This window comes from Pimephales promelas, chromosome 20 (genome assembly GCF_988280905.1).
Source record: "Pimephales promelas chromosome 20, fPimPro1.hap1.1, whole genome shotgun sequence".
Classification (NCBI taxonomy): domain Eukaryota; kingdom Metazoa; phylum Chordata; class Actinopteri; order Cypriniformes; family Leuciscidae; genus Pimephales; species Pimephales promelas.
Window position 1 is genome coordinate 24143624 of NC_142788.1, and position 15859 is coordinate 24159482.

At 36.4% G+C, this 15859-nt stretch overlaps 1 protein-coding gene across 1 annotated transcript; it reads right to left on the reverse strand.

Annotated features, from left to right (window-relative positions):
- Positions 1-9129: 9129 nt before the first annotated feature.
- Positions 9130-15852, reverse strand: slc39a5 (solute carrier family 39 member 5). The gene is made up of 12 exons (XM_039652420.2): positions 15719-15852; positions 15078-15246; positions 14507-14724; positions 14282-14426; positions 12997-13174; positions 12733-12902; positions 12249-12368; positions 12055-12112; positions 11827-11973; positions 11528-11608; positions 11244-11434; positions 9130-9807 (listed from the first exon to the last, which is right to left on the reverse strand). Exons 1-12 carry the CDS (start codon positions 15796-15798, stop codon positions 9658-9660), a joined length of 1707 nt encoding a protein of 568 aa, XP_039508354.2. The 5' UTR covers positions 15799-15852; the 3' UTR covers positions 9130-9657.
- Positions 15853-15859: the final 7 nt, after the last annotated feature.

The window sequence follows — 15859 nt, forward strand, 5'->3', positions numbered from 1 at the left end:
TGAGTCTAATAAGTCTAAAATCTGAATCTAAGCCATCTATTTCGAACCAGTATCCATCACTGGCGAGTCAGTCCTTTATTTCTTCATTGCAGTCGATTTGACTCGGTTTATGTTAGAATTATGCAGCTGTGTGTCTCCATGGTAACAGTGATAATGGATGGGTTTCCATATCATGCCTCCTATTTGCGTGATGCTGTGGCCTTGCATAGGAATTTACAGCCTGCCCTGAGGAACAATTTAAACGGGTTACACTAGATTTGCATGAATTTGCGGGACCATGTATTTGATAGTGGTCTTGTGTGTGTGTTTGTGTGTGTGCGTGCGTGTTTGCGCTGTATGTGTGACATCCACTTTTTGCGCAAAAGTCCAAGTTTTTCATCCCATACTTGATTCTTACTTTTTGAGGTTTTTATGTGAGGTGCAATCTGATTTAGCACAGATCAGGAAAAAAACCAACAACCTAGCAGAATCATTTTGACAGAAGGGAAACCATACTACCTTAAGCCAAAAGACCAATGACCTCCTGGTAGAGGGGTCTGATATAATATAATGCTTGTTTACTGTTAGAGAGAAAAGGGATAGAGTGTTTGGATGGGTAAATTCATATTAGGTTTACAATTAAGGTAATAGGTAGTCCAGATCACTGTTTGCAGGGGGGCAGAAGAAAGTGGAGTTTAAAGTGTCATAAAAAATTATGAAGATACTACACTAAGGAAGTATAGAAAGCACAAACGTCATTACAGATGCTAACGTCATACACAGTACTTGCTCCTTGGGACCTTCGGTTTTAGTTATTTTGGGTTGGCAGGGCCTCGTAAAATATCTTCAATAAATCTACTGCTTTATTTGTTTATTGTTATAATATTAAGTGTGGAGTTGCTTTTACAGTGCCTACTGAATTAATTTTGTCTTTTTAGTGTCCAATTAGTTAAACACACCATATGCACTCCCCAAAGTTGTTGAGATGGTGCTTTGACCAGTGAAACATTAGTATTTCACTATAATCCATCCATTATGAAATGATTACCTAAATAGATGGATGTTTGATTCCCTATATTGACGGATTCACGTATCCGAACCCACTTGGGGGAGTGTATATGTCAAAGAAATGAAGTGTTGAGGCTGATTGGACCTTTTTACATTTGTTTATGGTGTTGGGGAGCAGTCATGGGTATGACCAAAGTTGTGTGATTTCTGAAAAGCATTTTATTAGGCACTTGTAGATATCCTTCCCAAAAAAAAAAACATAATCTTTTCAATTATAAACCTTGCTTTCTTTTTAATAATATTCACCCCTGCTCTATATAAAATGCTTCCTTTTTGCCAAAGGTAGATTAATTAATAAAATTAAGATTGTGCTTCCTTTTAGGTTTTTTGCACCTAAACACAACATAACAACATGTGATTGAGTGTTTTTGAAACATCCCTTTTTTTTTTGTTCACCACAAACAGGCAATATATGCTCAGTCAGTAATGAGACAATCAGTTGAAAGGGCTTTTAATTTTGCCATAGATTATTTTTTTCTAAATTTTTTTAATAATTAGGAAGATCTATACCCCTTCAATTCAAGACATCTACAAACTAATGCATACTTGTTCTCAATTAAACCAATTCTATTATTTTCATTACAGTATATCAGGATTTTAGTGATGTAGATATAGTAGCATTGTAACTGATATTTTATTGATGAATGAAGCGTAGAAAAATGAAACTGTAATGTTAGATGTTTAAAGGCTGCGTGGAGAGCGTATTTATACTGATTTATGAAATGACCTCTTTGTCATTGTAATGACAGGTTTTGGCTGCTTAAACAAGATTCTCCACTCTCTACGCTGGCCTGATATAAAGCACTTGCTAGTTCAGTTACAAAAAAAAAAGGTTGGAAAAATACGCTTTTGCATCTATCACAAGCTGTAAATGGGCAAATATCTTACCTCTACTTGCAAGAGTACAAACGTGCATGCGTGCAAATCAGATTAGTCAAGTTATATCAGTGTTTTGCTTGGGAAATATTTCTAAATGGGCTACATGACTAAGAGGAAGTTGTTTTTAATTCAAGAGGAGTTTAATTTAAGCTTATTTACCTGTACTTGATCTTGCTGCGGTTTGGTGGAGGGGAAGTAGTGCGTGTATAGACAGCACAGGGTACGATATAGCTAATTATGAGCTTGGATTTTTTTTTGCACTGCCAGTTCTTCTTATAGTTGTAGAAAAACACATTAATATTTATAAATTTAGTCTAGTCATGGCACACTTAGTTGAGTTCCAAGTGCCCGTGGAGCTTGTGATTAGTAATACATTTCATTTGGTGCAAGAAAAAGTGCTGCTTTCGGTTTGTATCTTGGAGCTCATTTTTTTAGAGGTGATCTTTGTCTATTTATTAGCTATAGTAATTCTTATCCAGCCAAAACAAACTAAAATGTACTTGTTCGAATTCCTCCAATTTCTAATTGTCTTATTGGCATTGCACTAAAATTGTTTAGTCGAATGTATGCCGTGATAAAAGCAGCTTGCTTCGATGTTGGTGAAAATCTTGTATGCAGTAGTTGGCGATTAAATAATTAGCTTGACGACTTTGTAACTGAACCCTTTCAGAACTTTTAATAGATTGAGTTGGTGTTCTGTGTTCGAACAATAAGGGAACCGGTCACAAAGTGGCAAGACTTTATTTTTAGGGTAGAGTATAACTTGTAAAGGGGAGTTACCTCCCTAAAATCGTTTAGTGCCATAACTGTTCTTTTCCCTTTTGCATTTCGACACATTTGTAAAATGTGAATGAATGATTCCTTGGGTTCAGTTTTTGAGTGTGCATCAAGACCATTACCAAAAAGAATAACGAAGTCCAAGCTAACATAAGCTACTGTGCCCATTTTTATTAAAAGAAATAGCTTTTTGTTTTCTTTTGGAGATCCACGTAGTGTGTTAATTATTGTAAAATGCCAGTACATTCACAATCAGACTGTCTCAAAAGGCCAGTATGTTCTTAACTAAGCTAAATTGATGGGCTGGTTAACTCTAAGTGGAGCTCCCCTCCACCTGTTCAAGTGAAAGCTTTCATGGCTAAGCCATAACTTAACATTTGCCCTTATTAATTGAATAGCCGTAGTAGAGTCGTTCAGTCAACGGCTCCTCTAAAAACAATATTTTCTAAATCTTCCATTGTAATTGATCAAACCCACCACGAACCATTGATAACTTGAGGTTTATGTCTACGCAATGGAATTATGAAACGCCTTAATTTCATTATCAACCGAAGGGCAAATTTGAAATTTACCAAAATGACGCATTTTCTTTAGCTTTTCTTCTGGATCAACAAAATGTGCAGTTCAAGGAGCTTTTTGTTCGTTTTTTTACACAACTTTGCTATGAAGGGCCAGCTTTCATTGCCTGTTGACCGAGCTATAATGGTTGCAGTTAGTTGTAAACTAGAGTTGTCTAATAATTGTAACCATTTTGTTGGAAAGCAGATTAATTGTAGCTAACTCAGTGTCCTTATTGTATGTCCATCCTTGCATATTTGTACCGATATCATTTGTTTTTCTCGCTAAGGTATTAATGGCTGATAGAATGTCTGATTTACCTCAGCGGACCTCAGCGTCCCTACTACTTGAAGACACATCCGTTTAAGGCAATACTCAAAACACCCGTTTCATTTAACTTTTGTCTATCTCCCAACTTTTTGCCTTAAGAGGAAATGGTATAGTTCAGCGATCGCAGCACTTGAGAGATTTTTGTCGTTAACCTGGTATCTCGTTTCGGTGAGATTCATAAGAAGCACAGTTTTACAGGTTGTTTTGCCGAAAGATGTACCATACTGGCTTTTCTGGCCTAAAAATAATCATTTTCATGGAATTTATTAGAAGTTTTTGCACTAGAATATAGAAAAATACAAATTTAGTGTGTTTTTGTTTAACACGTATTAAGCTGTGTGTGTTTTCTTTCAATATTTGACCATAAAACTAGAAACTCTTTGAGGAAAAGAAAATCATGATGTTGTTCTCCTAAGAACTGATCTTCACACTTGAATGTGACTTATAAAAACATCATAGTGAAAGTCTGCAGGGAAAAATAATACATATTGGAATGACTTTGGAACTAAAACAAGTAAATCAAATAATATAATGGTAAATTCTTTTAATTTAACCTAAAACAGGTTAGATTTTGTCCCCATTTTTTTCACTTGTAAAACTTGTGTATTGTTATAAATGCAAATATTTCTAACAAGGTAAATGAGAGAAGCACAAGATGTGCAAGATTCCTCGCGTGTGGTCGGTATTGCCTTGACTTGGCAATCTTACCTCAACTAGCAGTCCTTATCGTGCTATAAATACTGGTACATGTCATTTGGGTGGGCTTTTTAGCTACGCAACTAGAATCCTAAGGTCACATTCCAAGGCCTTGAAATGAGAAACATTGGAGTTTTCAAGGGGTGCTCTTGAACTTAAATGATGTCCTTCACCATGCTTCTACTTTATAAGCGCTAATAGTTCAAATTCTCCAAGCGAATGATCTAGTCAGAAAAAAAGCTGCTTTTTGTTGTTCTCGCCAGCAGCTTGTTTTCATAAGGCTATTTAGAAGACCATCAGAGCCGGACTGAATGGCTGATCTGACAGGGCACGTAGGGATCCCTTTAAAACACATTTTCATATTTAAAAAAAAAAAAGAAAGAAAAAGCTATGCAGGAATATTTTCTTTTATCTCACATAGTTGCATAGTGCCACCAGAGATAGCCCAAGAGCTTCACTGACCGATCACGGACCTTTCATCTGTAAATCTAACACCGACCTCACTTGCTTGTTGGCTTCGGTTGAGAAAATGACTGCTTTGCGTGGCATGCTGCTATTTCTTTGGAGTCTGCAAGCATCTTCATCATCTCTTTAAAGTACTACACTTTGTGACGAGTATGTGGGATTGTGCCTTTTGTTATCAAGTACATGCCACAGGGTATGGTCTTCCATTAACACCTTTAGTGAGCCTTATGAATGAACAACTGTTGTAAGTATCAGATATAGCCACCATCCACGAGGTTGCGTTTTGAGCCGTCAAAACCCGCGATCAAATTCGTCACAACACCGCAAATGAATCGGTAACCTTTGTAAATTTAATTCAACCATAATGGCAAAACATTTGATCGGTTCTAGCTAGTGACCTGTTCAAACTCTGTATGGAGAAAAAAAAAAACGTGTTTAGTTTTACGAAGTGTGAACTCTTAGTGAAGTAGACGTGTGCCGTGTCGTTTTTGTGTGGTAATGCATTGGAGATTAGTTGTAACCCAGTGTCCTGTAGAATGTTGGCATGACTCCTTTTCTCTATGTTGTATTGACGTCAAAGTATCCACCTGAAATGGACTGAAGTGCAATAACTTTTTTGTGCGCCATAGTATCCTTAATGGAGGAAAATGCCCTCTTACATAATCCATGTTTTTGTTTATTTCTTCCTTTAAGCAGGGTATTTAATTTCACTTATTTATGTTTTTTTGGATTGTACAAATTTGAACTCCTTCCTGCTTTGCCTCCGTAAGTGGCACTTTCTTGTGGAATGTACAATGGACTTGGTGGAAACTGTGATAGGTGTCAAAGCCTTATCGATACTTCTTGCTTACTGGAAAGATGGCATTTCTGTTTGTTTATCGGTTGATAGGTCAGAGAGTGCCGTTTTCCATGAACCTTCTTCTGCGCCACTTAAAGTCAAGTGTCTGCTTTTTGTGGCACGTTTAAGCATTTGTGTATGTTTGTGTGGGGGGGTGTTTAGACCTGTTCATTTACCTCTGATCAATTGATACCAAAAGCAAAGTGCATTGCCAGGAATTACAGTTCTTTTTTGGATTAGTGATTGTGATAGATGTATATGGAAATGGTATCTTGAATGTTGCTGTTGTTGTCGTCACCAGTGAAATATGCAGGTTTTGTATTTCTCCCCACACAACATTTGAACTTTGGGCCATATGTTCTGCGGTACCAAAGAACGTTTCATTGCTGATCTTTGGATCAGTTTTGTTTTTTTGTTTTTTCTGCTGACATCAGGATCCCAATATATTTGTTGTTTCATGCCTTTTTGACAAATTAAAAAAGAAAAAAAGAAAAATGGAACTTGTACCATAATGAAACATTCCTTTGAATTTCATTGAACAAAACAGAGATACCGTTGGCAACTAATACCAGAAGTCATATAATAATGTTCAAAGTTGCAACTTAACTTTAAGCTCTTTCATTTTGGCCTCAAGCAATCGATGACTTCATATTTGATATCACAGGGAGCACACTGAATAAAGTAATCCACAACATAGGACCAATGTATGTCTCTGTAGAGATGGCCACTTGATTTCATTGAAGAACAAGCAATACAAGTATCAAGAGACAATTGTATATTTCTAAAGATTTGTTGGCTCTGGCTGCTTTTGGCCTGGCTATGTAATCTGTGGCACCTTAGGTTAACACCCTCTTCTTGTAACTGAAACCAACATAAGAGATTTCAGTGCTGAGAGAGCCTTATTTCAGTCAAACTGAATGTGAATTGGATGTGTGCAGGATTTGGCCATTTCAAAGCGACTGGCTTTAATCGAGCGGACCTCGTTTGAATCCAGTTTCACTAAGACCCGCCGTCTTTAAGACTTTCCAAAAGATTGCTGTTTCAAGAAAAGCAAAAATACTACACGGTGGCCACGTTTCCATCGGCGAAACGCCGAACCTAAAGGCTGGGATAGACGAAAGGCTCATTTATTTCTGATAAAACAGGGTTACTGTCGAGCTCCGCTTGACCATGCCAAGTATTCGACTCGGTGATGTGACGGAAAAAACGCATTACGACGTGAAGGAAAATGTGACCCTGACTTTAAAAAAAAAAAGAAGCTGTTTACTTGAATCGAAACCCAAGCGGTTCTCTGCTAATTGTTTAGACGATGGAAACGTCGTCACGATCGTGTAGGGCAGCACCCGGTGTGTATGCGTTGTACGAGTGCGATAAACAGGGGTCATATCAACCCTGTATACCTCATCGACATATCTGCAAATATTCTTATCCTGTCTTTAAGTTAAAGGTGTAGGAGATACCATCACCAGCAGAAGCCTGGGACCATTGCAGGGTCTATGACATCACACCAATTCCATATCAACCAATAAGATCACGACTTGCTTGCCGCTTCAAGTCTGACTCATACACGCAGTGTCACAAACACAATGGTTTAGAATTAGCGAAACGTGAGGCATTTTAAGTAGCATTATCCTACCTCTGTGTTACAGCTTGATGCATCTAAATCTCCACCAGTTGTTGACAAATGGAAATATATATGTATATGGAACAGATATAACTTATAACCAACAATCGGTGACGTAAGACAACAATTAGTGTACTCGACTGTGTGTCTGTCTGTGTCACATGACATTTGTAAGTGTATTCACAAGAGTACCACTGGAATGTGAAGCCAGACTGTATTATGATTTTATTTGTGTGATGATTTTATTTTTGTTTGTTTTTTTTTTCTTCAAAATTCAACTTTCTCCCCATTATATTTCAAATGATGTCAAATGTGTCTTGCCTCTATCGCTTTTTTTTTTTTTTTTTTGACAAAATGGAGAAAAATATCAGCCTATACTAGCTGGCATTTACATTTGTGCTCATTTTTGTGCTCCCCTCCGTTTTTTTTCTTCTTCACTTTCTCTCACTTCTAAATGTTCACTGTGAGCGCTCTGAACTCAAGTTTACAGCTCTTCATGGTATGTACGTGTATTTGGTCGAGTTCAGTAGAGTGCGTGGATGGTTGTATGACTTTGGTACTGAAGCAACAACTCAATTTTCTACTGGTGGTGGGGATTTGAAAGGGGGTTGGTTGGTTTGAGTTATGCACATTCTTTCTGTACTAAAATATTGGGGTATGTAGAATTCCCTAGCCTTACGCCCTTCCAAAAACACTACGCCGGTCACTGGCTAATTCGCGTTAGCTATCCACCACCCTGCCAACTTTGTACCTCTGTACATATCCATTTTGGACCTGGGGGCACGGGGCGAATTCGGTGGATTCTACCTGAATCTGTCAGGACTGTCACGTGACCCCCTCCTAGACTTGAGGAAGGAGAACCCTCACCCTTTCAACCCCACAAAAAGACCTCAAGCCATTCATTTCCTTATGTGACAATGCAATCCTGAAAGCACTTTGCCTTGTTAATTCATAGTATGAGCTTGTGAATGGTTACTTGTTACTAACAGATGTGAAACTCTGTACATGTATTTAAGAAGGAAAGAACATAATCGTTTTTAATTTGAGCTTATTAAAAATGAATTGGTCTCTCTGACATTATAGACAAAAAAAAAAATCCCATATGTTTTTGTTAGTCAGGTTCATGAACTGCTGCAGCCAGTAGGTCTTGTCATTCAGTATCGTGGCTTAGAATTGGTAATGTTGAAATAAAATGCTATTGCTACATACAAGTTGTTGTTGTCTTCTGTTTCTCTTGACACTACACAATGTTAGCATGTTGTAACAGCGTATTTTATTAAATATTACATGTTTGTGATTTGGATACTGTAAAAATGAATGCCCTTTATTGTGGCAACAGATTACAAGCAATATTATTAATTAAATTTAACAATAGAATTGAGTAATAATTAATTCATTAAATGTAACCATTTAAAATGAGAAACTTTTTTTTAGAAAGTATGTTTAAGTCACCATTATGGTGATCAGTGTTTGTTTTCGGTTTGCTTTAAAATGGCGGTTTTCTCCTTCAGTGATTCTGCTTGTTAACATCAGGTGTCTTCGATGTTGGCAATATAAAATAATTAAGCTTTGACGTCTGTCTGTTATTCAGATATTTTTTTGGTGTAAACTTTACTCGTTTTAAATGGTTAACTTTAAGGAATATTTTGATTAAGTATTAATCAATTCTAATTTGTTCAATTTAATTAATAATATTGCTTGTAATCGGTTGCCACAATTTTATTGATTAAATAAAGCATATTCATTTTTACAGTGTATATTTAAATTGTATCGTATAGGCCTTTCAATTTGGGATTTTTAAACTGCTTTGGTTCAAATTAAGGAAATCCCCTTTCCCTTCTCTTTAGCAAATCATATGAATGTCGAGAGCTATATTTTTAATGAAAAATTTTTATTACAAAAACTTTTTATTTACAATGATAGTTGGAAATTATTCTGATATAAAAATTATGGAATTGTAACCAATTTAAAATTATAACTGAAAGATAAGATGAACGATACACCCTTTGGCTGGAAACAATGACATTATGCATATTGTAAAAATTGTAGATTACCTTTTTAACAACAACCATGTTCAATACATTAAAAAATGTTTATTGTTTAAAGTTGCATAGAAATATGTATATGATAAATGAAAGTAAGAGGTATTGATGACTCTATTTGCCTCATACGACAATTTAGTTACATCAACTGGCCAGAATGTCTTTAATCACATCATTCAGTAATGTAGTGCGCTTCAGTTAAAAATCTGTTGACCGTTGATACTATGTATATCCTCCCACTGTTCCTCTTTTTATAGCAATCCATTATCCAGTGCACTTTCTTCAGAATATCCACATCTACACAGTAGTTCATAATCGGATGAGGTATGTACACAATACTGCTGGTTTGGATGGAAATTCTCACACCGCTGTGATATCTGAATACTCTATATGACCATCCCTTAGTCTTCTCCCAGACTAATGGCAATATGATCCTCAAAAAGAGCGATGCAAACCATGATGGCGCCCCCTATCAGCAGGCCCAGACTCTGCAGGAGGAAGCGCTTCAGAGGGCTGAGAGATCCAGCATCTCCATGGAGCATTTCCGGCATCTAGGGAAACAGCGTCACGATGTTAAACTTATGTAAGGATACTGTATTCATTATTTCTGTTATGGAGATGTAGTGGAGTCTTTAACATTATCTACAATGGTAAAGTTGTAAATAAAACAACAGAGTGTGTTCTACAAGAAAAAATGTCGGTGTAATGACACAAAAAGGCTCAATTTTTTTAGCATGAAATAACAATGAGAGATATTTCTAAAGCATTTATTAATCTTCGATGATAATTAAAACATTTTCAAGTACATTAAAGCTGCTGTTCGCAGTTTTCCTCTTTGTCGCCATCTCTGTTCGAAATCTGCAATTGCAGTTATTCGCGGAATTATTAACTCTGTGAATTGTACTTCAAAACGGCACAGCTTTTGCATTTTACAGCGGGTGAATCTGCAGTTGTCGCTGGTGATAGTCGTTTGAACCTTTCTGGATCCGCCATCAAATTGATAAGTTTAATTATAACAAGTACTGTGAGAAAAGGTTATAAATCTCCATCTCCAACATCCTCACACGCAATATAGCTTATACTAACCGAGACTCTTTCTTTATGTGTACAGATGTATCTCCTGTGGAAATCCACCAGTAAAAAAGCTACGGAGTGCAGCTTTAAACCTTTTATAATCAAAGGTATCTGTTAGCCTGCCTATATATTAATATTATATTATTTAATGGATCTGAGCTAACACAAATTAACAATGAACAGTTGTGCTTTTATTAGCTAACATTAACAAAGATGAATAAATGTTAATAAATGATTTGCTTATTGTTACTTAACATTCAATGCATTAAAGCTACACTGTGTAATTTTTACCCCCACCTAGCGGTGAAAAGGTATATGACCATCCAGTAAATAGTAGTTTCTGTTCCTCTCAATTCCGATTTCGTTTTAACTCCTACGGTGGCCAATGTAGTCCAAGATTAGCATGGCTTCCAGTTCGACCTCGTCCATGAGTGTTAACTCAAACGTAAACGCGAAAGCCGAAGGTTGAATTAATGGGTATGTCCCTCTTTGGCTAATGTACTTTCAAGATGGAAAGTACCCGTATGTATTTTCAATGGCATATTATACACTCACGAGAATACTTTATTACTTGAACGAAGTAAATATACATTAATGAGCACATATATTTTTGAAAGAACTAAGTGTTTTTAGCTAAGACTAAACTAAAAGAGTTACACAGTGTAGCTTTAAATAAAGGAACCTGAAGTGTAACCTTCAGACTTTCTACTTCAAATTTCATGTTTAATTCACAGTGTGTTACTTGCCATTTCTTTATACTTAACTGTGAAATTTGTTGTAAAGGAAATCCTACACAACTTTTTTTTAATTATAGTTAACAGCAGCGACTTCATGGCATAGGCATTCTGAATTATATCAGCTTTTCAAATAAAACAAAAAATGAAGAAGTCTTAAATGAACATTTTATGTTTACCATATCAGCAAGAGCAACATAAAGGAAGACCCCAGCGGTGACGGTGAGAATCCAAGGTGAGTGTGTCGCCCACTGGTTTCCCAGCGCCGTCCCTGTAAAAACCCCGAGAAAGCCCAGCAGAGCCGAGAGTCCGCTGAACACAGCCAGTCTGCGTACAGGCCAGCCTGCGGCCAACAGAACCGCCAGATCACCTGCAGACAAGAGCAAACAAGTATAAAGTTTATGCAATAGTGATGACTCATAATGACCATTTATAGGCGACTAGAAACTACTCAATCCTGTACCCAGCTCATGCGGAAGCTCATGGCAGAACACAGCGATCGTAGTGCTGAGTCCACCGGTCAGACTCTGAGAAAATGCAACGCCTACAGGACAAAAAAATAATAATTGAGATTAAATCTAATAAATGCATTCAAAAATACTTTTATACCTAAATTAAAGGTCAGTGTTTCTCATCCAGCAAGCATTTTACACTGTGCACCAATACACAGTAATATATATATACAGTTAATTAATTAAACATTAATTTTAATATCATTATTTAGTAGTTAGTACACCTTTAATGAGTGATCGTTTTATCTACCAATGGCTAGTCCATCTGTAAGGTTATGTATTCCATCTCCCATCACCACCATCCATGCCATGCTTCTGATGCCTGTTTTCCCTGGTCCGGGCTGCCCATGAGAATGCCCGTGCCCAGAGCTCTCATTCTGATTGGCTAATGAGGTACCTATAATAGGGTACAGATGCATTTATAAGTTATAAGTTGCGTAATAATTCTGTCTCTGTCTTGTGTTTGAAAATAAAATACCTTCCAGGGTGTCAAGCTCTCTCCCAGACTCTACATTGTGCCTCCTTTTCTTTAAAATCTGTTAAAAGAAGGGAACATTTTGTAATGAGGTATGACAACCATTACACACCTCTTTCCTCAAAACTAAAGTGTTTTTTTTATCAGCAGGTCAAAATGAAAGCCCAAAAATGTATCTCCCACTGGATGAAGCTCACCTTGAAATGTTGCTTAAGTCCCAGGAGACTCTCAAAAACAAATAGAAGGTAAAGTCCTCCCATCACACTCAGACCCTTGAAAACAGCATCATGATGTTCAGTGTGTTGACTGAAGATGGCCTGAAATCACAATTTCACAAACAACCAACTTGAATAAAAAAATCATATATATATATATATATATATATATATGAAGAGTTCAGATGCAAAAGCCTCTAAATGCCATTTGAAATTTTCATCTTTAATGATGATTTTTAACAAACTTGTATATTTAAGTTCAGTGATTTCACTTAAATAACAATTAATAGGTAATTATCATTGCCATTTAAGTGAAATTACTGAAATTACTACTTAAATATACAAGCTTGATAAAAATTATCATTATAGAAGAAAATTTCAAATGGCATTTGGAGGCTTTTGCATCTGAACTCTTCATATATATATATATATATATATATATATATATATGCATTGTGTTTCTTACATGGGGCAGGAGGTGCAGGAGGGCATCTCCACAGAGTGTACCCACTGCCATCCCAGCCATCGGGCAGAGGAATATTTGAAGGATAGAAGGTTGAAGCAGGGGTGCCAGTCCCAGGGCAACCAGGGAGGGCAAACTGATGACAAAGAGTGCCAAGGTGGCCCAACCTAGAGCTGAGATTAAAAATGTGTTTAATCATCACTATCATGAAAACAAACACAAATTTATTCTGATATCACACTTAACGGAAACAGTTTACACACACACCTCTGAGGAAACCCTCACTGGTTTTGCTTCTCTGTGACTGCTCCTCTGTATGTCGCAGACACACTCCGGTGTCAATCTGGTACAGGAGGGCAGGGCACAGGAAGGTGAAGTGGGCAGGAGTGATATGGGACGCTTGGGCCAGCCCAAAGTTCCACAAGAGCTGGGTAACGTTTAGACACTGCGATAAATAATAAGAAATGTGAGATAGGATTCAGATTCAACATTATTACATGGCTCTCATTACTCCCACTTTCTCTTGTTTTGTCAGAACTGACTTCAGTGTTAATATTACTGTAATATTTTTGCAGTGGCCGTCATGTCAGTATAAGGTCGGTTGTAAAGAACTATTCTTTTCCTTATGGAACACATTAAGATAATCAAATTACTCAAATTAATATTTGAAAGATCAGATAACGACAACCTGACTACCTATGTTGTAATGGAAACCCATTTCTGCCACCAAAAGAAAATAAATATGCTTTAGTAAATGATAATTATGACAAAAAAGTTTAAATTATGAGATAAAAAGTCATGTCTGTTATGACATACGAAGTTATGAGATTATAAAGTCAAAATTATGAGATAAAAGTCAAATGTATCTTATAATTTTGTATTTTCAACTATATATGACATTTTAGCTCATTATTATATCATAATTTCAAAATAGTTTGTGTCATCTTTGATGTCATAATTACTAAAAAATTAAATCATAATGTCCACATTTTATCATAAGTTTGACTTTTTATAAATTATGGCTTTGTAACAATTTTGACTTTTTACTCACAATTATGACCTAATACGTCATCATTTTTACTTTTTAATCTCGTAATTATGACTTAGTATCTCATCATTTTGACTATTCATGTCATAATTATGATTTACCAAAGCAATTTTTTTTAATGCGGCAGAATGTGGGCTTCCATACTTATATGCATATTTACAGATACTGTGTTTTATGTGTTTTACGATACATGACCATGATCAACTAGCTTTGCCTGTTGAGTTTTACTGATAAAGTATGGCTCTTCTGGCCCACCAGCTAGACCAGCATTAAACCAGCACTAACCAGTTAAAAAAAATCTTTTCAGCAGGGCATATGATTATTATCTCTCCAAAAGAGTTTGTGTACCTCACACAGAACGAGAAAGGCTAATGGATTGAATTTTACTGTCTGCACACCACAAGATATCAACAGACCTTTGGTCATGTGATAGTGAAATAGATTCATTTGTAGACTTTGTCCATTTGTAACACCCTAACAGGAAGTTCAGGAGAAAATTCTCACATTCCCATGAAGGTGTTTCTCTGTAGGATGGTCTGACAATGGTGACCCACTTTCTTCCACTTTGTGTCTTAGGGCAGGGTTTGGGAAATAGTCAGAATGACCCCATTCTGCTGGAGATCCACCGAGCACTGATTTATTGTGAGGTCTAGGATGGAAAGTTTCAATTGATTAGTCTTTGGCATCAACCAGAATCTGAGTATAGAGAGGATGCTTTAGCCATCTTACCTATCTTTGAGTGAAGGTGAGTTTGTGGTCTTTGGATGATGATGGTCATCATGTGAGTGGGAATGGAACAGGGTTTGAGAAGAATGCTTCCCTCCATGTTGGATCTCCAGGATACTGACTTCCCCCAGACCTAAACTGCCTAGCAACTTCTGCAGACCCTCATAGGTTAAAGTCCCATTGTCCCCATAATGAAGGAACAGGCGTTGCAAGTAGTAGCCCTTGAGAGAATATTAAATCTGAATTACTATTTTGTCAAGATCTATCATTTTCAAGGTCCACAGATGTTAATGTTTTTTTATGATAGTGCATTGGGGTCATAAACTTCAATCCATGAATTTCAACACAAGTGCTGAAACTATTTAAATTTGAGTGATTGCATCCGAGTTGATAAGATTTTTTGTGCTCAGTGTTAAAATCACTTGATCTCTTTATGTTTTGAAAATCCCTCAAGGAATGTGGTAGATCTACTTTACCAGGCATGTAACCAGTAAATCACAAAAACCACTGTGAATTCTCAAAAACAAGCATATGTCACTTAAACTTTAGTTTTTTGAATAAAAATCCTTTATACCTGCTCTTCAAAAGCTTCCTCTAATTGTTCCTGTGTAGACTTGACTTCTGTGCTCTCATTCAACTTTATGATCGTGTCGACCTGGGCATGTGTTGCCAGTATGAAGAATGGTGGGATCATCACAGAAATCATACAATGGTAGATCAGAAGCTTCAAGCTTAGGTTCATCCTGGGGAAAATGCAAATAAATATTAATCATTGCATCATGTGGGCCTCAGCAATCAATACAAGAGAGTTTTAATTTAGTATAATTCAATAGTTGCTGAAACAATTAGAAGATGCAAGTCATTTCAAAGCAGTTTAATAGGAAATTAATGCATCAAAGATTGTTTTGGCTGTACAACAGGTCTAAAGAGATCACTACAATGTCTGACACCAAAGTCTGCAATTTAAAGTCATGTATTTATTTTATTTTTTGCAATTATGCTATAACGTTTTTAGCAATTTTCCTCTGTGTAGGCATATTTGTGTAGAATTTTCAAATTAAATTTAGCTGAAGACATTCTTTCTATAATAAGAATAAATACTTTGGAAAATTCGAAAATAAAAACCTTGCAGGAAGCACATTGCATTTAATTTATTACCCTGCAGTCTTTAAAGTTTCAGTAATGTAAATTTAGAATGTATGATCAACTTTTTACCTGACTATCTGTCCACCCATGATTTTCTGCAGTCTCTTAAGCGCGTTACATGATCTCCTGCTGTATCCCCTCACAAGCATGCCGCAATGTATTTATTAATCTGAGGTTAATGTTTCACCAGCAGCCAGTTTTGAGTCAATC